We start from the raw sequence: 22,188 nt of genomic DNA, 5'->3' as shown, positions 1-22,188 counted from the left end.
TTTTAATGCTTGGGAATCTGATTAAAATGAAGAGTCAGATGCAGGATTTCTGCCCCATGGGGCCTAAGGTTCTGCACTCCTAAGAAGCTCCTAGGTAATGCAGATGCTTCTGTTCTGCACTACATTTGGCACAGAAAAGATCTAGAGGCCCAGCATGGTTGCTCACACCTATAATCACAGTACTTCAGGAGGCCAAGGCAGGAGACTTGCTTGAGGTCAGCCTGCCCAACATAGCAAGATCCCATCTTTATGAAAACAAAAACCAAAAAAACCCCACAAAAAGCCAAGTGTGATGGCACGTGCCTGCCGTTCCAGCTACTCAGGAGGATCGTTTGAACCCAACAGTTCAAGGTTGCAGTGAGCCATAACTGCACCGCTGCACTCTGGCCTAGCAGTGGATGGATGACAGAGACCCTGCTTAAAAAAAAAAAAAAAAAAAAAAAAAAGCCAACAGGACCACATCTAGAGGCAGCTGTGAAACAATATAGGGCCTATATGAGTACATGTTACAGAAAAAACTGTGGTTAACATTACATTAATCAAGAACAATAAATCAAGAAATAGGAAATAGTCAATTTAGTAACCTTCTGTGCCCATTTACAATGCAACACTATAATATTAAGCACATACTAGTTTTTAGCTTATAAAGTATTAGCTACTCTAAAACTGACAGCATGGCATACTTGTTAAAAGCACTGACCAAGGTCAACATGCCCGGCTTCCAACCCTGTAAGTCACTTCTCTCTGCCTTAGTTTGTTCACCTATTAACTTCATAGGCTTATTGAAAGGATTAAGTTCATAAATATAATATACATAAAGCAATTAGAACATAGGCATCAAATACTAATATTCAATAATTATTGGTCAATTCAGCATACTTACAAGGGCCTAACTGAAACTGTCATCAAAATACTTTTTTTTTTTTTTTTTATTGAGAAGGAGTCCTGCTCTGTTGCCCAGGCTGGAGTGCAGTGGCATGATCTTGGCTCACTGCAACCTCCGCCTCCTGGGTTCAAGCAATTCTCTTGCCTCACCCTCCTGAGTGGCTCGGATTATAGGCGCCCGCCACCACTCCCTGATATTTTTTTTTGTATTTTTAGTAGAGACAGGATTTCGCCATGTTGGCCAGACTGGTTTCAAACTCCTGCAGGTGATCAGCACACAACTCAGCCTCCCAAAGTGCTTGTTTTACAGGCGTGAGCCACCGTGCCCAGTGAAGCTTGCCTATTAAAGTGACCTGAGATGTTATTGTTTCATTGCTTATTTTAGCAAAAACTTACCATTTATTCCATTATTTTCCAGAAACTTTCTTTTCTAATGTGGTATAATACCTCAAATGTGCCTAAAAGCTGTTTTCTATCTGCTTTACAAGAAAAATTTTAAGTTTTCTTTATTAGTCAATCAATCCATGTGGCTGCCAAACTGCTCAATTTCTAAAACTTTCTAAAAATACAAAACAGTTTTCACATACAAATCTTTATATTCCCATGGAAACTTACAGTTTCTTTCACTTAAAAGCAGTTTTTATAGGAAAAAAAAATTATCTAACCGTCCAGATATAAAAGCAGTGAATATTAAGTAACGTACTTTCATCATTCTAAGTTCTTCAATTTGTTTATATTTTATATATTTTGTATATGAGAATTCTAAAATTACCTCAAGCACATGCATAAAATCTTTAAATATTCGTTTTCTTTCAGATTCTAGAGTTATGTCCTCAAATGCTGGCTCTTTTACAAATCTCTCACGGATCTGAAGAATTCAGATACAAAATAAATATATGAATACCAAGAAAAGTACAATACATCTAAAATAAATCATAACAGCAAGTGAAAACTGCGATGAATCAGTCCCGTTAAAGTCCATTATTTCCTCCCTTCAAAAGTCCAAACCATTCTTTACAAATATTCCTAAACGCAGTCACGGATGATTTAATGCTTTTATTACATTCTAAATATATTTAATATATTCTACAAATAAATTTAGCTTATTTTTGTGGCTATAAAGTGAAAAATAAAAATATTTTAAATTTCTCAATTGTAAAGAAAAGAATTCCATTAGAAAAAAATAACAGGTATACATACATCTTCCCAGACAGCATCCAATTCTATCGGAGGAGCAGCTTGTTTTAACATACTCTTAAATGCAGATTCTTTTCGTTTCATCTTCCGAGCCTCTTCTTTTTCTCTTTCACGTTCACGGGCTTCTGCCTTTTCTAGTAACTATTAGAAAATCATATTTAATCAGTTATAATAGTACCATAACTATTAGCTGAAATAATTTATTGTTAATTTAGGAATCACGCATTGTTTAAAATGAGCTTGCCCAACTTGCCCACATGTGGCCCAGGACGGCTTTGAATGTGGCTCAACACAAATTTGTATACTTTCTTAAAACATTATAAGGTTTTTTTGCAATTTTTTTTTTTTAGCTCATCAGCTATCGTTAGTGTACTTTATGTGTGGCCCAATGCCTGGTTTATAATGGCCATTTTATGTATAATACCAGTTAATTTGAGCAAAGGAAGTTTAATATCAATCCATCATCTAAATATAGTTTTTTGTTTTACCTTACCTGAAAGACTGGCTACTACTCTGTAAAATTCTATTCATATTCCCTTATTCCAGTACTCTGCAACTTAGCTGCTTTTATCTGAATAAATTAAAAACTATACTATTAAACTAGTTATTTACAACAGAAAAAATAACTTACACTATTGAAAGCCAATTTGATGTTTCCAGCATCTAATGTAGTTGATCTTTTAGTTGAACTGATTATTGCCACAAAATCTTCAAAAGTAGTATTTACTTCAACTACAAATCCTTTATCCTAAAAAAAAGAAATCTTAACATTAATAATGCATAAATCAAAGGAATACAGTACTAACTTTTAAGATATACTATTGGTTAAAAGGTAAGAATATAGTTATTTACCTTTAGAATGTCTTTTATTATCTTCTTCTCATCATGATAACGTGCTTTAAGATCCTCAACATAAAACTTGAAAAGATCAAGTGCAGTTGATCCTAATGAAAAAACTAAAGAAGTCAAAAGCTAGCTCTAACCAAAGAGCTGCAATTACTTTGTTGTTTAAAAAACAAAAATAAAGCACCCTTTCCCCCAACACAATCACCTTTGCATTTGGCCCATTCCAACTACCACCATAATGGTAAATTAGGAAGGAAAATAATCTTACCAGGCTGACCAAGCATATTAGTGAATCTAATATCAGAACTAATAGTTGGATACAATTCCATCCAAGATGACATAGAATGTAGTTGTCCATGTTCATGTAATTCATCTAAAAATATCTAGGGAGAAAAATTGTATTTGAAAAGTCATCTCGAGTACATGAGAAATAAGAGTCTAACATGAAAACACACAAAAACTTTGACATAGTTAAAACTCTTCTACCAATGTTATCCCAAACCTGTTTGGGTACAAAGAATATTTGCTATTTGGGCAAAGTAACAATTGCCTTTAGGCAAAAAAATATTTTGTCCTTTAGAGAAAGTAACTTTTGAAACAGCACATTATCTTCCTAAGGTTCTATTTCCTACACTTTAAGATAGAACCTAATTTTTAGCTTTAAAAAAAAAAAGGTAAAAGTTAACTTGAATTACTGGATATCTACCTCAAATGATGAGGCTAAAGAATGTATATGCATGTTTCCTTAAATGTATACTTTCTGTTTTTAAAAATAGTGCCTAATGTGTTCTAGGTATTTTTATTTACTTTTAAAAACAAGGGGCCTTAAGAGGAGGATGTGTAATTTTCCCAAAGTAGTTTGGAGACCTAGGATTCAAACCCATGTCTAGTTTCAATTTCCACACTTCCTGCTTCCAACCCAATCCTTAGGGAGTTTAATCCTATACACCAGGGGATCCCAACCCCCGGCCACAGAACCGGAACCAAGCCACACAGCAAGAAGTGAGTGGTGGAACAGGCATTACTGCCCGAGCTCACCTCCTGTCAGATCAGTGGCGGCATCAGATTCTCACAGGACTGCGAACCATATTGTGAACTGAGCATGCCAGGAATCTAGGTTGTGTGGTCCTTATGAGAATCTAATGCCTGATGATACCAAGTCCCCACCCCACCCTACTAGGAAAAACTGTCTTCCACTAAACTGGTCCCTGGTGCCAAAAAGGTTGGGACCGCTGCTATACACAAATGTGCCTAAAAGAAACTGTAACCTTATATTGTGTTCCCACAGTTCCTATACCTGCACTGTTCAATAAGGTAGCCACTGACCAAACGTAGCTTCTGGGTACACGAAATGTAGCTAGCCTGAGTTGTGATGTGCTGTTAAGTATAAAACACACAATGATCTTGAAGATTTAATACCACAAATATTAGCAATTTCTAAAATATTGATTACGTGTTAAAATAATATCTGGTTATATTGGGTTAAATTACTAAAATAAATAAGAAATTAAAATTGCATTTGTGGCATTCACATTTTTATTGGATAGAGCTGTCCTAAAGTAACATCAGGCACTTACAACTCCACTCACTCCTCTTCAAACAAGATTTATGTCCATACTCCCTTGCAACTCTGAAATTCTTTTCTCAAACCCTGTCTGTATCTACCCTTTTGTCAACTACCCTTACACTTCAACATAAATAGAACTTTGTCTTAACCACTCTTGTGCTCACCAGCTTCGTCACTTGCTCCCTCTTCTGAGTCTCTAGTTTGGAAACCATCTTCAGTGATGCTCTAGTACCTTAGAACTTACCTCACTCTATCATACCTGTTTTGCTAGTGTTTCTTACACTTCCAGAGTGGTGAGATCTGTCTGATAAAGTCAAAGTGTGAGACTGAAATTATTTCAATAGTGGATCCCTAACCTGAAAGAATCACCTGAGGAGTATTTTTTTTAAAGCAATATGAATTAATATCCAGATATTTGGAATATTAGAAGATGACCGATGTGAATTCAGGTTTGAAAACCATTCTGACAAAACTGTATGGTTCTTATTCTCTTCTATTTTACTTGCCCCATTTTAGGGGTGAAAAAGCCTTGACTTTTACATTATGGAAAGCAAGTTGCTTCAAAGATGGCTGAGCTTGATGTTTCTTCTTCTCGTGGCACTAATGACATCTTGGATGACGTAATTCTTTTTTCTTTCTTTCTCTTGGTTGAGGGCAGGGTATGTTTGAGCCCTGTACTACATTGCAGGATGTTTAGCAGCATCTCTTGCCTCTACACACTAGATACCAGTAGCATGTTCCCCACAAATAGTGACAATCACAAAATCTTTCCTGGTTGAGCACCACTGTCTTAGATCCAAATCAGTATTAATTTTTCTCCATCTTCATCCTTCTTTTTGTTCTTATATACTGTTCTCAATGTAACTGTATTCATATATATGCTTGAATTCCAGACTTTCCGAGATTTCGTTTAATGAGAATCACCCTTATTTTTCAATTCTTCCTTAACTGGTTTTCTTTTACTCAAGAAAAGCCTTTCTCTTAACCGCAAGCTTATTTGAATTTCACCTTATTGAATATCTTTCAACTATTTGGCAGACCTTTAACTTTCCCTACCATGCCAATGGTCACTAAACACTTTAAACGCCACTCTTAACACCTTAAATGCCACTCTTAACAGTATTCTTTCAGTCCTCATTCCATAAAAATTTCTTAACATGTTACTTTAGGTGGATTCCTTTACCTCAGGGGTTTCTCAAAGACTCATTTGAAAGACTGCTTAAAAAAATCATATTGTTAGGTCCCATTTCCAGAATCTGATTCTGTAAGTCTGACGTGGAGTTTGAGAATATGCATTTTCATAATTTCCCAGGTGATACTGATTCTGTGCATCTGGGGATCATGATCTATCTTAAAATTCCAAACTCTTGGCTTCTGAGACACTATACATTCCTCTGGTTCTCCTTGAAAGCCTAAGATCAATCCTTTCCAGACAACATTGACTTCAAATACCAGTTTTAAGACAGAAGAAAAACAAGACCATAGTTTGTCATAGACGTGATGAATTTTCTGATTAGCAAATGAACACTAAATAAAAAGATAGTCATCATCATAACCGTAATTACTGAGAAGCTCTCCATTAATGATCTTTTATTGTCTAATGCCAATCTTCTCTTTTATTTCACTAAAGTCCTAAAGAAATCTTTTCAAGTAGCAGAACAGGAAAATTACCAGGCTGAATATCTGAAAGAATATTAATACCTTAACACCAAATATATTAGTAGTAATCAGAAACTATGCCAGACACATAGCAATCTGATTCAAAGCCACATTTAGGCTTATTTAAGGAACCGTAACAGCCTTTACATCAAAATTTTGCCTCACGGTCTCCATCTTCAGTATTGTTTACATTATATTCTCATATTTTCTATGACCCAGACCTTATTTTCACTGTATTATTATTTTTTCATATATGTCTCCTTATTTTAAACCACTGCAAAACCTTCATCAGAGACATTAAAGCTTAAGTTGTGGAAGAGTGTATAATAGCCCTCCTAAGAATCTGTCCTCCCCTTCTTCCTGGGCACATGGCTGCTTAGCTAAAAGCTAAGTTTTCTAGCCTCCTTTGTGTAGCTAGTTGTGGCCATGTGACTAAATTCTCAGCAACTGAATCCAAATGAAGGAGGTGAGCAGAACTTCTACATCATTAGCTTTAAAAAGAACTGTTCTTTCGACTTTTTCCAAGTTAAAATGTGAAATGGGGGCAGCATACCCCTAACTCTGCAGAGAAGGTTAACATGCTAGGGCACTGGTTCTCAAAGTATGGTCCAACAGTATCGATATCACCTGGAAATTTAGAAATGTAAATTTTCAGACTCCACTCTAGACTTACTAATTCAAATTCTTCAGGTAGGGCTAAACAATTTGTGTTTTTAACCATTGTAGAACATGATCAAGTCTAGGAAGTCACTAAGATAAAGGAACCTATCAAGAGTAGTAAATGTTAAGTTTTCATTGAATAAGGACTGAAATCATTCTACTGGCTGTGACGTTTAAGACAGTAACCTTTGGCATAGTGTGAACAATTTTTTTTTTTTGGAGACAGGATCTCACTCTTTCGCACAGTCTAGAGTGCAGTGGCGCCATTGCAGCTCACTGCAGCCTTGACCTCCTGGGCTCAGGTTCTCCCACCTCAGCCTCCTGAGTAGCTGGGACTACAGGCGTGCACCACCACACCTGGCTAATTATTATTATTATTTTTTTGTATTTTTAGTAGGGACCGGGTTTCATCATGTTACCCAGGCTGGTCTTGAACTTCTGGACTCAAGCAATTGCCAGCCTCAGCCTCTCAAAGTGCTGGGATTATGGGCATAAGCCACCGTGCCTGGCCAGAAGAAATTTTTAAAACGTCCTCCACTTCATTCTGATACACACTGAATTTTGAGAACCACCGCCTTAAGGGATGGCAATATGCCCTGCCCTAGACCAAAAAGACTGTTACTTCAAGAAAAAACTTATTTAAGTCATTGTAACCTAGCATTTATCCTAATACAATGGTTAATGGAAGAGACCCTGTAGTCAAAACTGCATGGATTCAAATTCTGGCTTCACTATTCAGCAGCTGTTGAATTTGGGCAAGTCACTTCACCTCTCCATTTCCTTAGTTATATAAACTTATATAACAAAAACAGTAAGTACCCTTATAAGGCAAGACTGTCATAAAAATTGAGATTACAAATGTAAATTGTATTGACAGTAAGCAATCAAAGAATATTAGCTATTATAATTATTGAAATGGGTGAGATATGAAATGCAAAAAATTCATTGCTCCATATTTTCTATCACTGAAAATAAAAATGATACTTGAAGATGAAAATGAACTACTAGCTAAAAACCATGCAATCCCAGGTCCTTTTTTTAGTGTTTAAGAAATTATGGCCCATCCCCAACTATACCCTAGCAGTCCCTTTGTCCTCCAGAGACTAAATATCATCTACTACTGACTCACCACACATATCTTGTTTCCAGTCATCTCTCCTGTTGTTTTTCTCAACCGAAACCTCATTTATCAATGTTCATCTGTAGAACTTAAAGAGTTAAATGTGTATGAGTCCTCACAAAGCCTAAGTCTACGATCTGGGAACAGTTGTCTCAAAACTCTCTGTATCACTGTTAAAGTTCAGTAAGTATAATATAAAACGAAGTTAGAAAAGAGAGCTTTTTCTTTTACCTGGAAAGATTCCCTATTTTTTCGCTGTCGTCTCCTTTCTCTCAGCAAACTCTTCTGTTTTTCTTCTTCTTCCTCCTTTTCTAAAGCCCGAATGTGTTCTTCAAAGCAAATTAATGCATCTTCTTTGTCCATATCTAAAGTATTTGCCAGTTAAAATTTAGAGTGTCAAATGTCAACAAGTAAAGTAGTTTATTTGCATTAGCTCCCCCAAAATTTCAAAATCACCTGTCAAAACTACTTGTAGTTAGGCTAGGGTGCGGTGGCTCATGCCTGTAATCTCAACACTTTGGAAGGCTGAGGTGGGAGGATTGCTTGAGCCCAGGAGTTCAAGACTAGCCTGGGCAACACAGCAAGACCCCGTCTCTAAACAAACAAACAAACAAACTTGTATTCAAATTCATATATGATTTGTGATCATCTGCATATTAAAGTTTTAAGGAAAATTTCACAAAGAACTCAATAAAAGACATTCTGAAACATGTCATAGGATAAAACAAAGGATGTGCATATGGCAAAACTAATGAAAATAAAAGTGTTATGATAAAATGTTTGCAATATCAAATTATTCCAGGAGCTTTTCAAAGTATAGAACTGTACACCCTATAAAAAAAATCTACTGAAGCATGACTTTTAGAGGGGTAGCTGATAAAGCTATAATTTAAAAAGCAATTGGTTAACTCAGAAAGAGTACTTAGGGAAGCCTAATGTAAGATAATTCTAATACACTTTTCTCTTTTTATAAATCTATAATGTTATTACCTCAAGAAAACAACATGAGTAAAATGCGGTAATTCATTTAGTTCTTACCAGGTTACATACAAATGGCTAAGCATAATTTCAAATTTGACCTATAATTAAAATATTTCAAGGATTGCCTGATAAAACTACTTTAAATTTGAAAAAATGTTTTGTCATGAATCACAGACTCAATCAGAAAGAAGTATCCTATTTGGAAATAAATAAAACACTTTTTCAGAAATAAACAACTGCATAAAATTCAGTTAGTTATCTCACATAAAAAGTGAAAATAATTCCTTGCTGCTGGAGGACGCTGTTTAAAACTATTTCTCTTACTTAGCCATTATTCTTACTTTGTAACTCCTCATCTTCTGCAAAAGTTGGATTATCCATCAGATACTGCTGGGCTTCAGACCAAGTGGTAGAGTATGTTACATTAGCCATGTTGTCAAGTATGTTTTTTAAGGCTTCCCAATTTCTCTTTCGCAACTGCTTTGCTTGTTCCTATAGCAAAGGTATGAATATGTGTTTCAAAGTTCCAAGAAATTAAGATATTTAAATTGTAATTAGTGATGGTTTCTTTATATTCTAGTGGATGACCAAATTTCAAAGGTTAAGTCAAATTTCAAGTAAATTTCATTTACTTTAAATGGCCACACTGCTAACTTTGCTAATCCTCTTGCCTAAGCGCTTGGCTTTGGTACTTAGCTTCAAATTTTCCACCTCCTTCTAAAAGCCAGAATCTGGAAACCATGTTTTTGGCTTTTCCCCCATACTACATAAACCTTTCTACCACTATGCACTACAGACAGTCTGAAACTAAGGTTACTATGGACAAGTCAAATTGCAGGTAAATGCTAAAGTCTTCAATGACCTTCAGCTATGTTTAAATTTGATAATACTTGCATCTATATGTGTTCCTTGAAAACCAGATAACATAAAATGTAATAGTGCACAATGAAAAAGAGACATGAGTAAAATAGGTATTTTAAAATGTTGTAAGTTTAGTAGAAACAACTGCACATTGCTGTCATTCTTGTAACAATCATGCTTGTTATAAGCAAAAAAACCCAGCATTTTTAAACCTAATGAGCAAAAAAGGTATCTTCTTTTTCAAAGTGAGCATAAGATAGCCAATTAATGACAATACAAATAGTTGAATGAATACCCATTGAGTCTACATCAGTACTTACTATGCTACATGAACGATAAAGAAGGTTATTATTATAGAAGCTATACATTCCATCATTAAATTTTACTTCCAATAAATAAATCTGCTATACCACATAAAGTGGATAAACTAAGCCACAAAAATGTACATATTATAAAACCAATCCTCATCAGAATGAGGAAACATCTTGTGTTATCTATAAATACCAATAACTAAGAATAAAGAATACCTTTTCTTTTTTTGAAAGAAAGAACAAAACATCTTCATAGATTTCAAGACGATCACGTTCTGATATTGCATTCCAAACTTCCATCTCTCCAAACATTTGCTCTGCTTTTCTGTTAAAAAAAATTATTATACAATAAAAATTAATTTTAACCAATTTTTAAACTAAATTTAAAACTACAAAATGAATACTTCCTATTCGAAGTTCATAAATATATTAAAGACAAACTCCTGGATAATTATGAAAAAAAAAAAAAAAAAAAACAACAACAAAAAGAAACAAACAAAAACACATGCCTCCCTCTCTCCTTAGAGATAGAGGGGATAATTCACATTAGGCACTGCTTATAGTCTAGACTACCTCTATATCTAAGGGCAGCCACACAGACTACCAAACTGCCTACAGAACTAAATTACAGACTTCTCTGGAATACTGAGGAGATCAAACAAATACATACAGAAAATAGGCTTCATAACATATCGAAAAAATTTTAATATTAAATTACCCACAATTTTACATAATAGAGCAATCTAAAATGAAGAATGCTACATAAAACAATTATTCAAAATGCTATGCCTACTTAATGAAAATAGCCTCTTTTTACTCCACAAATATCAATAATTTCAATGTTTTTAAGTAAAAGGCAATCAAATTTGATTTTTCTTTTTTTTTTTTTGAGACAGGGTCTCGCTGTCACCCTGGAGTGCAGTTGTGCAATTATGGCTCACTGCAGCCTTGACATTCCCAGGCTCAAGTGATCTTTCCACCTCAGCCTCCCAAGGAGCTGGGACTACAGGCATGTGCCACCATGCTTGGCTAATTTTTGTATTTTTTTTTTTTTCCTAGAGACAGGGTTTTGCCATATTGCCAAGGCTGGTCTTGAACTCCTGGGCTCAAGCCATCTGCTTGCCTTGGCCTCCCAAATGGTAGGAATTATAGGTGTGAGCCACCACGTCTGGCCTCCAACTTGATTACTGAATACAGTCTTTCTCCCCTTCTTCCAGTCTCTAAAATCTTACTAAGTCAACAAGTTAAATTCTACATTTAACTACAGATTTATTTTATACCTCATGAAGTTTCCATGTTCATAATCATCTAGTTTTATTTAATCAGCTCTGGAGCAGCTACTGCACATGGCAGAAAAGTATGACACAAACAACAATGTAGTAAACACAGGCCACGCAGCACTAAACATCTTACTTGTATCTGGTTGTAGAAGTCATTTTCTCATGATTTTCAAGAAAACGCTGAAAGGATTCCTTAGCCTCTTTGTACTTTGATCTTGCTTCTTCTTTTTCTTCTTTTTCTGTCTGGACTTTATAGGCATTAAAGGCTTGCTTTTTTTCACTTAACTTTGCCAAAGCACTAATATAAAAATACCATGTAAGAGTAAACACAGGCAAAAGAATCAAATATTAGTGGTTTGAAAAAAATAATAAAATTGTCTACGCATATAAATTTTAAAATTTTCAAAACTTTATTAAAGACAAATGATTGTAGAAAGTAATTTCTACTTTTAAAATAATTATTATTTTATATACAGCAGGGTACTCAAATTGTTTGATAAGCCTTTGACTTTTTGGTTATTAGACATAAAACAACTCTATACTTGGTATCCTAAACAGAATTCAACAGTTAAATGTTTTATCTTTCTACACAACTTTAAATGTGCTAGGCTTGCTATGCTCAAAGTGAAAAGTAAATAAAAAGTTGAAGTACTACCTGTATCGTGGATCATTAATAATCATTTTCATAGCTTGCTCCCATGAAGCATTCGATGGTACCCGCTGAAAATAATTTAAATGAAAAATTAAAATTTCACACAAGAATAGTTTAAGTCACATAATAGGAAACTGAGTATAATACTAACTGCAAACATCAAGAATTTCCCTTTGCAGGAGTTTGAAACAAGTTTTAAAAAATAGTTTTTTATTGAAGGCAAATCTGTGTAATACACCTATGAACTAAAATGAAAACTTTAACTGAAATCTAAGTAGAGCATAAATGCTTTTTTCTTAGACTATGGATAAAAGATAATTATTATGAATAAAAAAAAACCCTTACATTAAATATTGAGTAGAAATGTGCTTGTGTAGTACCTTGTACACAACAGTTTTTGTGTTGAAAGTTTCACAAAAGTGTTCTTCAAAAAAAAAAACCAGGACATATTTAGTTGCTTTTCAGTTACAACAGTTCATGAGATTGGTATTATCAATACCATCATCAAGGTTTAATTAAAGAGTAATGTCACTTGTTGGGTAATTATTACACATCACATAAAAATCTATAATATATGCTTGATGTCAAAAAGCTAAGAAACAATAAATATCTGCAATATTAATACCTTTTCTTTCAATAATTCTTTAAAAGCTTGCTTTGCCTCTTCCTTTGTATTCCAAGTGTATGTTTTCTTTGCTGGTTGGCTGTCCTCCTCTTCTTTTTTGGGAGTAAAACTAGAGAGAAATTCAAATGTGGTATTTATCAAATAAATTTTTGCTTCACTTAGAAAAATAATGCCTAAATTGTTTAAATGTTTGATGTTGAAATAAAATTTGACATTTAGAATAAAAGCTATATGAACTCTAAAAATACTTATTTGAAGACAAAGAAATAAAGATAATCGTTTCCTAAAACTTCAGTTATTAAATCAGTTTTTAAGACCCTGGACAAATGACAAAATAAACATTTAACTGACTTAAAACACTAGCTCCTCTGGCCCATAGATTAATAGTTTTAAATGGCTTATAAACTCATTCAGTGGTTTCACATTAGTGCTATAATAACTAAGGATTTGGGCAATGTGAAGATAAATAAGATGTAAGGATCAATCTAAATCAGGATTGACAAACTACAACCCACTAGACAAATTCAGCCTATTAATTTTTGCAATTAGTTTTACTTGAAAATGCCCATGTTCATGTGTTTACACATTGTTTATCACTGACTGTGCTACCACAGCTGAATTCAGTCACCATATAAAGACTGTATGACACAAATAATCCAAAAATATTTCCAATCTAATATTTCATGAAAGTTTGCTGAATACTGATGTCAAACAAAATTTAACACTACCCAGAAGTACTAACTTGTTTAATAATTGGGGGTTTTCCTGACGAGAAAAAAATCGTAGAAGCCTTACATTACTTTCTACATAGTAAGGGAATGCATGGGGTGGGGGTCGGGGGATGAAAAAAAAAAAAAAAGTAGAATGCTTAGGCGAAGAGACACTGTAGTAGATACTGACAAAAAATGATCTCTGTTATAGTAATTAAAATCAAAAGCGTATTATAATGACTCAGACACTATACCAAGGAAATGCTAGTATGAAAAAAAGCAGGATACAACTGTTTCATGTTAAACTTACGGAACACATTATTGAAGAAAACTTTCAGTATGACAAGACGCAAAATAAAGTTATTCCAAAAAGCCTAAATATCTATTGATAGGGGAGCACTTCCATTTATGCACAATCAAATGATAATAACCCATCATTTGACATGATGGGTAGACATTTCTATCAATGTGGAAGATGTCTCTGATATATTAGATATATATTCGTGTATCTTAAATGTAGAGAAAAGGGGGAGAAAGTATAAAACAAAATGTTAATTTCATTTTCATGCCTTCAAATACACCATACAGATTTCTTTTAAAACTTTTGAAACATCAGAAAAAGTTATAAATCTATTTTGACTTTGGGAAACTAACATACGAAAAACAAAAGAACACTTAAAATAGGGGATGGATGGATGAAGGCAACATGCTTAAATATTAACATGGATAATAATGTTTCAATAATGAGATTATGGTTAACTATTTTTTTTTAAACATGAGGGCACCCTTAAAGTCAAGAAATTTAGCTTGACCTCACTTTCTAAAGCTCTATAAAGCATAGCCATATAAAACGTACTAGACTACAGGGTATGCAAGTACACACAAACTGTGAACTCTGACAGATACAGCTTTGCTTTATTAAAAAGTTGTATTACTATAGTCTCACTAAGAGTGAAAAGAGTTTTCTTGTATCTGGTGTTACCTTTTAAATGTTTCTCTACTTGACTTTCACTTAGAAAAATAATCACAGTATTATTTTGACTTGTATTTCTTTATTATTATGGCTGAATGGCTTTTCATATACTTCCTAGACAACTTTCTTTCTCTGTGAATTGCCTTTTTTCCTTGGCCAGGTGGAGTGGCTCGCACCTATAATTCCAGCATTTTGGGACGCTGAGGCAGGCCAATGAGTTAGGCATGGTGTGTGTGCCTGTAGTCCCAGCTACTCAGGAGGAGGCTGAGATGGGAGAATCGCTTGAGCCCAGGAGGTCCAGGATGCAGTTAAGCCTTGATCACGCCACTGCACTCCAGCCTGGGTGACAGAGGGAGACCATGTGCAAAAAAAAAAAAAAAAAAAAAAAAAGAGAGAGAGACAGGGTGGCCTTGCTGTCTCACCCAGGCTGGAGTGCAGCAGTGCAATCATAGCTCACTGCAGCCTTGAAATCCTAGGCTCAAGTGATCCTCCTGCCTCAGCCTCCTCAGCAGCTGAGGTTACAAGTGCTGGCTAATTTTTAAATTTTTTGTAGAGACAGAGTCTTGCTATGTTGCCCATGCTGATATTAAACTTTTGGCCTCAAGTGATCCTCCTGCCTCATCCTCCCAAAGTGCTGGGATTACAGGTGTGAGGCACCATGCCCAGCCATAAACTGCTTTTTTCCCCCATAATTCATTTTTCTACAAAGCTGTATTTTTTTAACCGATTTATAGGAGGTTGAAACCCAAAACGCCAATAACCAAAGAAGAAACAATATACCTGTCTTAACTGAAAATATTGATAGTTTGTTAATCATGAATTTTTGCACTGATCTCATGTAAAATATTGCATCAAAATATGATGTATCTTGCTTACTAAGGTTTTTGGCAATCTTTTAGATTTGTGCCCCAACTCCCTAGCCTTGGCTCTACTTGTTAAAATTTCAGTGAACTATTTTTCAAGTTTGCTGGCATAACCCTCCAAAATTCGGCCTGAAAACTGATCAACTGTCTTAACGGCTTGATATTACGATTCTCAAAAAAAAATTATTTAAACAATTAATGGCCACTAACTAAACTGGCAATTACTTTTATTAATGAAATCTGGTACTGATTTTCAGAAGACAAGTTACTAAACTTACTCAGCTACAGTTTCTTGCTTAGATGTTTCTTCTCCAGTATTACTGGATACTTCCACACTTTGATCCTGAATAGCAGGGGTACTAGTAAGTTGTGCTTGTTCCTCAGTTGAAATAGTTACTGTATTCTCATTATCTACAACAGTAGCAACAATGGAAGTAACTTCAGGCTCAGGAACAACTGGAACAGTTCCACTGACAGTATTAGAAGTAGAAGTGGAAGCATTAGCATTGGCTGCAGCTGCTGCTGCCGCTGCCGCTGCTGCTGCTGCAACAACAGCAGCTGCTGCTTCTGCAGCAGCCATGGTGCTCATTGTGGTCGGAATTTCTGTTGTAGGGACTGGGGCTGTTGATGTTGTGGTACACTCTTCTTGCTTACTATACGTTAAAAAAAGAGAACACTGGTCATTTCATTATCGTAATCAGAAAGCTAAATAAAGGTAGCTTTAAAATGGTCATAAAATCAAATAATAAGAAAAATAATTGAAGGAAAAAACAGCAAGAAATGCCAAACCCATTAAAAAAGATTTTAAAACCACAGAATGTAACTGTACTACTTTAATTCCGTTAACATTCTTGGTAATGTATTAAAGGCACTCAAAAGTTCAGTAAGCGTTCACATTTATAAATTACCCAATCTATCAGACTGTATTACACCATGAAATATGACCTGTATTAAAAATTTCTCTAAGAACTTTAAATCTTCTCCAATTCACCCATTTAGAGGAAACCCTATATAAAGGAAGAGATACACAGATATATTTCGTCCATTCCCTAATCAACTCAAACTGAATTTAGGACTCTTCTGTAACACAGTCTTCTTCATTTGTTAAGGGATACAGTCCAAATTCTAATAATTACTGTATAGCAAAGCATCAAATTGAGTAAATATCGCCCTCCCTAATTTTTCCTCAAAAAAATGCTACAAGGACATCAAAATATCAAGCCTAACATGTTAATTATTTGTATTATGAAGAAAATTGAGAAAACACAAGGATATCATAGGAGACCAAATTTGTAAATAAAAATTGATGTCCAAAATTGCTTACCTGCTTTCTTCAGCTTTGATCATTGCTATTAAAAAGAGAAAAAAAGTCACCTACTAGTTTTAAAATATAATCACTGAAAACAAACTTGAAAAGAAGATAAAGTATCATACAATAGGATTTCATTTACCATCCTAAAAAATAAAAAATCACTTTTATAGAACAAATTCTTGCTCCAAAAGTCTAGTATAGCAAATAAAGAATAAAACAAATTTAAATAAGAGTAATTACTAGGAAAGCTTATTCCATGCTGCTGCTTTCCCAAAGGCTGCTGTAACAACTCTATGAAAGTATCTGCATAATTCTGGAAGAAAATAGTATTTTCTCCAGGGATGAGACTAGTTTGATATATTTTTAAGATACTCAGTTCAAAATGTGATCAAATTTATTATAAAATTCCAGCACATATATACTAGCATTGACAAGTAGATAGATAGTTATGCACACCAACTATTTGTAGTAGGGTTATATCAGAAATGAGCTTGATACTTCGTAAATGATCAACTGGGAATCTACCTATCTACAATATTATTATTAGCCAATGCTAGTATAGGTAACTTAAATTGAGCTTTAAAGATCTGCACAATTTCATTTTTCATTCCAGTAAATTTTCCTTTGGATGTAACAAAAATATCTTTTATTTAACATTACTAGGGAATGAGGTTCTCCACATTAAGTAATAATACAAGCCTAACTCTTTATAAAAATATTTTTAAAACTTATCACCCTTTAAAGAAAAACATTTCTGAAAACCTGTTTAGGATGGCTGAAAAAACATACTTAAAAAGTTATCATTAGTAATATAAATTAACATTTTTCTGATACAATGATGATCTATCTAACGAGGTGGCACAAGGAAAACGTAAAGGGGCTTAATATGACAGTCTTTTAGGAAATTTTTATTCTTTTTTCCTGCCAGATGTCATTCCACATCACTATCTACTTTATTAGCCCCATTCTCCTACGATCTGCTGCTTCTAATTTTGTATAATTTATGACACTAGATTCTATTAGAAGTGAGTATAAAAACTAGATTTTCAATCCTTACTCATTATCTCTATTTTAAGTCTTAGGTTTTATATTTAGCATTAAGTATTTCTAGATTTTTAAGGGTTATTCTGATTAGTTCCAATGTTGAAAAATTTTCCCTTTATAAGTGAGGCATGATACTTGGTTTACCTTAATTCTTCCATAAAGAACTTATCAAGGCTATTTTGCAAGGCTATGCTAAACAAAACTAGCATTAAATATATAGTCTGACAATATACTAACAAAATATAAATGGATACAGATTCAAGGTTCTCTACTATCTATTACCATGAAATGAGTTAAAACACATGTTCTATGCATGCACCACTCACAGTAGGATTTGGAAATTTTGTATATGAACTCCTTGTTCAATTGAATGATAAACGATTTTTTTTTCTAAAAACCAAAGTACGACTTTAAAAGCTACAAGCTCATTTATAATATAACCCTTTAATGAAAAGAATTCTTAGATATTTTTCACTGCAGATTTATCCAATCATGGTTAGTGAATATTAGTGACATACTCTAATAAAAATGTTAAGTATGACAGAAAATGAATTATCAAAGCAGCTCACCATGCAGGTTTGATTTTGTAATAAGACTTCCAGCAACAATGGTATTCTGGTATCCTAGTTTCAGTGGAATCAAATCAAATAAAAATCTATTTAAAATCTATAGAACTGAGATCTAAAGCAACAAGAAAATAAGAGCCCAAAAAACTGTTATACGCCATTTTAAATGTTCTAATCATTTAATTAAAAAAAAAATAAGGCCTTTGTTTGAACAATCCTATTCTGGAGGAACTGTTTCAAAGTGAATGGCATATATATATAAAACATACACATTGAAAACTACTTTTCCCCATTTTACCTTCAAGATCCTCAAGTTCTTTAGGTTTGGCCCAGCGAGATTCTTTTGTTTGAGAATTATAATAGTAAGGCTTTCCAGAATCTGATTTGTATTCCTTCCAGGGGCATTTAGATAAGAGTTGCTAAAGAGGAAAAAACTGTTTGTTAATAATAATATATTTAACATCACTGATCATTTGCATGGCTGTTTTCACCAGAAATTACCAGTGGATACAATTCTAAAACTTGTGAGATGATGGTAATAATATAAACTATCAATTATTGAATATTCACTGAGTGACGCCATTTGAATACATTATTTAATCTTCATAACACTGCAAAATGTGTAACATAATTCTGTATCTAGGGACTGTTACTTGAAGTCAGAAAGTAACTTAAGGTAATATACCCATTAAAAAGCAGAGACAAGATTCAAAACCAGTTCTATATGAATTTCAAATCCAATTTACTGTAACCATTCACACCCCATTATAGGTCAAGATTATCATCCATATTTAACAGACTTCTCTGATACTAATACTAGTTGGAAAACCATAAAAGTTCGAAAAAAACAAAATCTAGTTTAGTTATGCTTAGATTTCAGTTTCGTAGTTTAGGAATGAACGAACTTATTATATAAGAAAACATGTAGGTATAATATACTTAAAATCTAATAAACAAAACCTGTTAGGGTAGTATGAGAAATCTATTCAAAGCGTGAATCCAAACAAAGAGTGTCTTGGACAAAGTATATAATTAATATCATTGGCTATAAATCAGTACTGGAATACATGTTTTTAAATATCGGCCAACCTCCCCTCCCAAGCACTGCTGTGCTTATTAGTATGGCAACCTGGAAAATACTTTTTCCTTCTCAAATTCCTTAATTAGGAAGAGAAGAAAACAAAAATGTGTACCACCAGCTAGGATGAAACTTAAGCATAGCCTGGAGTGCCAGATCAACTCTTACTTACTTAGCACCCCAGAGTTTCTAATTAAACAACATGTGACATTGCTTAATTCAGTTTATTCCTTCAACCTTAACTTTTTCTTCAATATCTGTATATTTTGAATGATAAAACTCACAATAAAAAACAAAATAAAAACACACTTTTTAAAAGGGTATTTCCTACAAAGAGAAAACTTCCCACTCTAAGAGAAGGAAGTATTTGTAGGTAACTTAATTTCATCGCCACTACTCTTAACCCTACTGGAAATTTACAAACTCAGTAGAAGTCACTTAAAATCACCCAGTTTTGCTATAATCAGAAAAAAAAAAGCAAATGGCAGGCAAAGAAACAGTCTTCCCCACTTCCAGTTTATTCTTTAAATCACCTTTTTAAAATTGATCCCACTCTACTAGGTTTTCTAAGCAAGGGCAAAATCAGTAAATAAAATTATTCTGATGAGTTTTATTGCTCTTCTTCCCGACTGGTGTGCCTATACTAACCCTCTTTTTTTCTGAATGTCTTTACAGATCCTCTTCTGACATTTAAGCAGCACTGCTCTTTGCTAATCGACTACTTACAAAATCCTAAAAAATATGCCCCAGTCTGCTTGACAGTCCCTGAATTCCAGCTCTCAAACTTTTACCTCAGCAGGTGTTTTAAGATCATCTGGTTTCTCCCAGGTAGACTGTTTGGTTTCAGTGTTGTAGTAGTAAGTCCTTCCATCAGGTGATTTATGTTCAGTCCACATTGATTTCTAAAGAATGAAGATTATAAAAAGATGTAAATTATGTAACAATGCCATTGACAATATCAGTATCATTAGTTCCAAGGCAATAAATATACTAAGAAATCAATTAAAAGTAAAAACTGGGCATATTTTGACAGTTTAAGTAATCTACAATAATTCATCAATACAAGTAGGAAGGGAAATGAAAAACAAGGTTTTTAAGAGTACTTCAAAAGCAGCATGGGTAAATTCAAGTTTCAGGATCTGTCTGAATTACAAAGATAAGACTACTCTCCTAAGAACAGTAACTTTATAGCTTACATACACAAGACAATCTTTCAGAATACAAATCTGTGCCTAATGGATAAAGAAAATATAGGAACTAGATGCTAATATATTTGAACTGACCATGTGATCATCTATTCATCTACTCTAGTCCAAGGAATACTTGTATCAACTTAGACAAAGTTCTAACTGACATGCCATAAAGAAAGACACAGCCGTCAAAACACAGCTTCTGGACAACAATCAGAATTTAACTATCAACAAGATGAAATTTAACAGGGATAAAATGTGTATGTAAATACCTCAAAACAAGATAGGTGAGATAAAATTTTACATGAATGAAACTATAGAATATAAATCTACTATTAAGGTCAACAGAACACACTAAGAACCTACTAGAAGTTGCTAATGATACTTCAGGCAACACTAGACATCCCTGAGATAAAAGTTGGTTAAAAGTTTTAAAAGGCATCATGAATGAATGATTTACTAAATGATATCAAAGGTAGTAATTCTAGTTTCAAGCACCAGATTTTCCAGATGGTGATAAATTTAACTATGCTTGAAGGGTTACAAAAATGATTTATGTAATATTTTCTCAAATCTAAGACATCTCTTAAGAAAAAATAAACTCACTGTCAAACGATCATATGCTTTTTTACCACTCAGATTTTACTTTAAACTTATTGAAAGTTAGTCTTACTTGCACATTAATTTTACCATATACCACTTTTATGCATACATAATTGAGAAAAATAGGCAAATAAAGTACTTAAGAGATCCCTTAAATTTCCTCACACTGAGACTTTCTCTGTCAGAGTTGCTGATATCCTTCATATTCCAAATATAAGCTCTTTAGCATCGAATATGTTGGTAATATAGTATATCTTAAAAAAAATCATAAAACAAGTGAAAAAATCACTGGTACTGGTTCTTAATGTCTTTTGTACCTATTTAAAAGGCTGATTTTTAATTTTTTCTTATCAGCTTTAAAGAGTAAGAGCTGACCTAGTTTTGATTTCTGTTTTAGGAATGTGACTGAACAGATGTGATTCATTTCTTTACGAATTTTTTCACCATAATCATTTTATTCCTAGCTCCTAAGGGAGTGCCATTACTTTTATGATTTTCTTTGAAACCAATGACATCCATTCTTTTGATGTTGGCACTTTTGCTGTTTACTCATGCACAACTGCTACCCTGACAACGGAGGTCACAGACACTATGGATTACAGCAGGGGTCTCCAACCCCGAGGCCACGGACTATGGAGCAGTTCCAGTCTGTGGCCTGTTGGGAACCGGGCTGCACAGCAGGAGGTGAGCAGTAGGTGAACGAGCAAAGCTTCGTCTGTATTTGCAGGCGCTCTCCATCACTCGCATTACCTCATGAGCTCTGCCTCCTGTCCTATCAGCGGTGGCATTAGTTTCTCATAGGAGTGCAAACCCTACCGTGAACTGTGCATGCGAGGCTGCATGCTCCTTATGAGAATCTAATGCCTGATGATCTGTCACTGTCTCCCAACTAGATGGTCCCATCTGCAATAAATTTCTGCATGCTGTAGCAGGATAATTAGATAATTCCAAAGCTGTGTTAAATTCTAGCACTTTAAACTGGATAAAACCACCATAATATCTCTTAAGCAAATATAAAACAGGTGCTGGAAAAATAATCTGGCTTTCTGCTACTAGCCTGCTTTAACTTCTTTTCATCAAAAGGTGGTGCGATTAGAAACACAAATGTGGAAACTTCAACTATATGGTAATGCTTTATTTCACAAATTAGATGGTGTTAAGACAGATAAAGGGGTTTATATTTTTCTTTTAAAAACAACGAATTA

At 34.0% G+C, this 22,188-nt stretch overlaps 1 protein-coding gene across 9 annotated transcripts in view; it reads right to left on the bottom strand.

Annotated features, from left to right (window-relative positions):
- Positions 1-22,188, bottom strand: part of PRPF40A (pre-mRNA processing factor 40 homolog A) — a 66,569-nt gene that overhangs the window by 9,046 nt on the left and 35,335 nt on the right. For 3 of the 9 annotated variants that reach the window (XM_032755691.2, XM_058441979.1, XM_032755697.2), the window contains 16 exons: positions 19,982-20,092; positions 18,411-18,531; positions 18,116-18,169; positions 16,515-16,539; positions 15,469-15,843; positions 12,645-12,753; positions 12,023-12,087; positions 11,501-11,665; positions 10,304-10,412; positions 9,257-9,407; positions 8,166-8,299; positions 3,197-3,311; positions 2,935-3,026; positions 2,714-2,830; positions 2,086-2,223; positions 1,658-1,753 (listed from right to left, as the gene is read on the bottom strand). In XM_032755691.2, the coding sequence (XP_032611582.1) occupies positions 1,658-1,753; positions 2,086-2,223; positions 2,714-2,830; positions 2,935-3,026; positions 3,197-3,311; positions 8,166-8,299; positions 9,257-9,407; positions 10,304-10,412; positions 11,501-11,665; positions 12,023-12,087; positions 12,645-12,753; positions 15,469-15,843; positions 16,515-16,539; positions 18,116-18,169; positions 18,411-18,531; positions 19,982-20,092 (1,977 nt within the window). Of the gene's footprint in view, positions 1-1,657; positions 1,754-2,085; positions 2,224-2,713; positions 2,831-2,934; positions 3,039-3,196; positions 3,312-8,165; positions 8,300-9,256; positions 9,408-10,303; positions 10,413-11,500; positions 11,666-12,022; positions 12,088-12,644; positions 12,754-15,468; positions 15,844-16,514; positions 16,540-18,115; positions 18,170-18,410; positions 18,532-19,981; positions 20,093-22,188 lie in introns of all 9 variants that reach the window. The other 6 variants (XM_032755690.2, XM_032755696.2, XM_032755693.2 and 3 more) reach the window with 3 other exon arrangements.

This window comes from Hylobates moloch, unplaced genomic scaffold (genome assembly GCF_009828535.3).
Source record: "Hylobates moloch isolate HMO894 unplaced genomic scaffold, HMol_V3 SCAFFOLD_1, whole genome shotgun sequence".
Taxonomy (NCBI): Eukaryota; Metazoa; Chordata; class Mammalia; order Primates; family Hylobatidae; genus Hylobates; species Hylobates moloch.
Note: the sequence above shows the minus strand (reverse complement) of the source record. Positions and strands in the feature narration are given on the sequence as shown.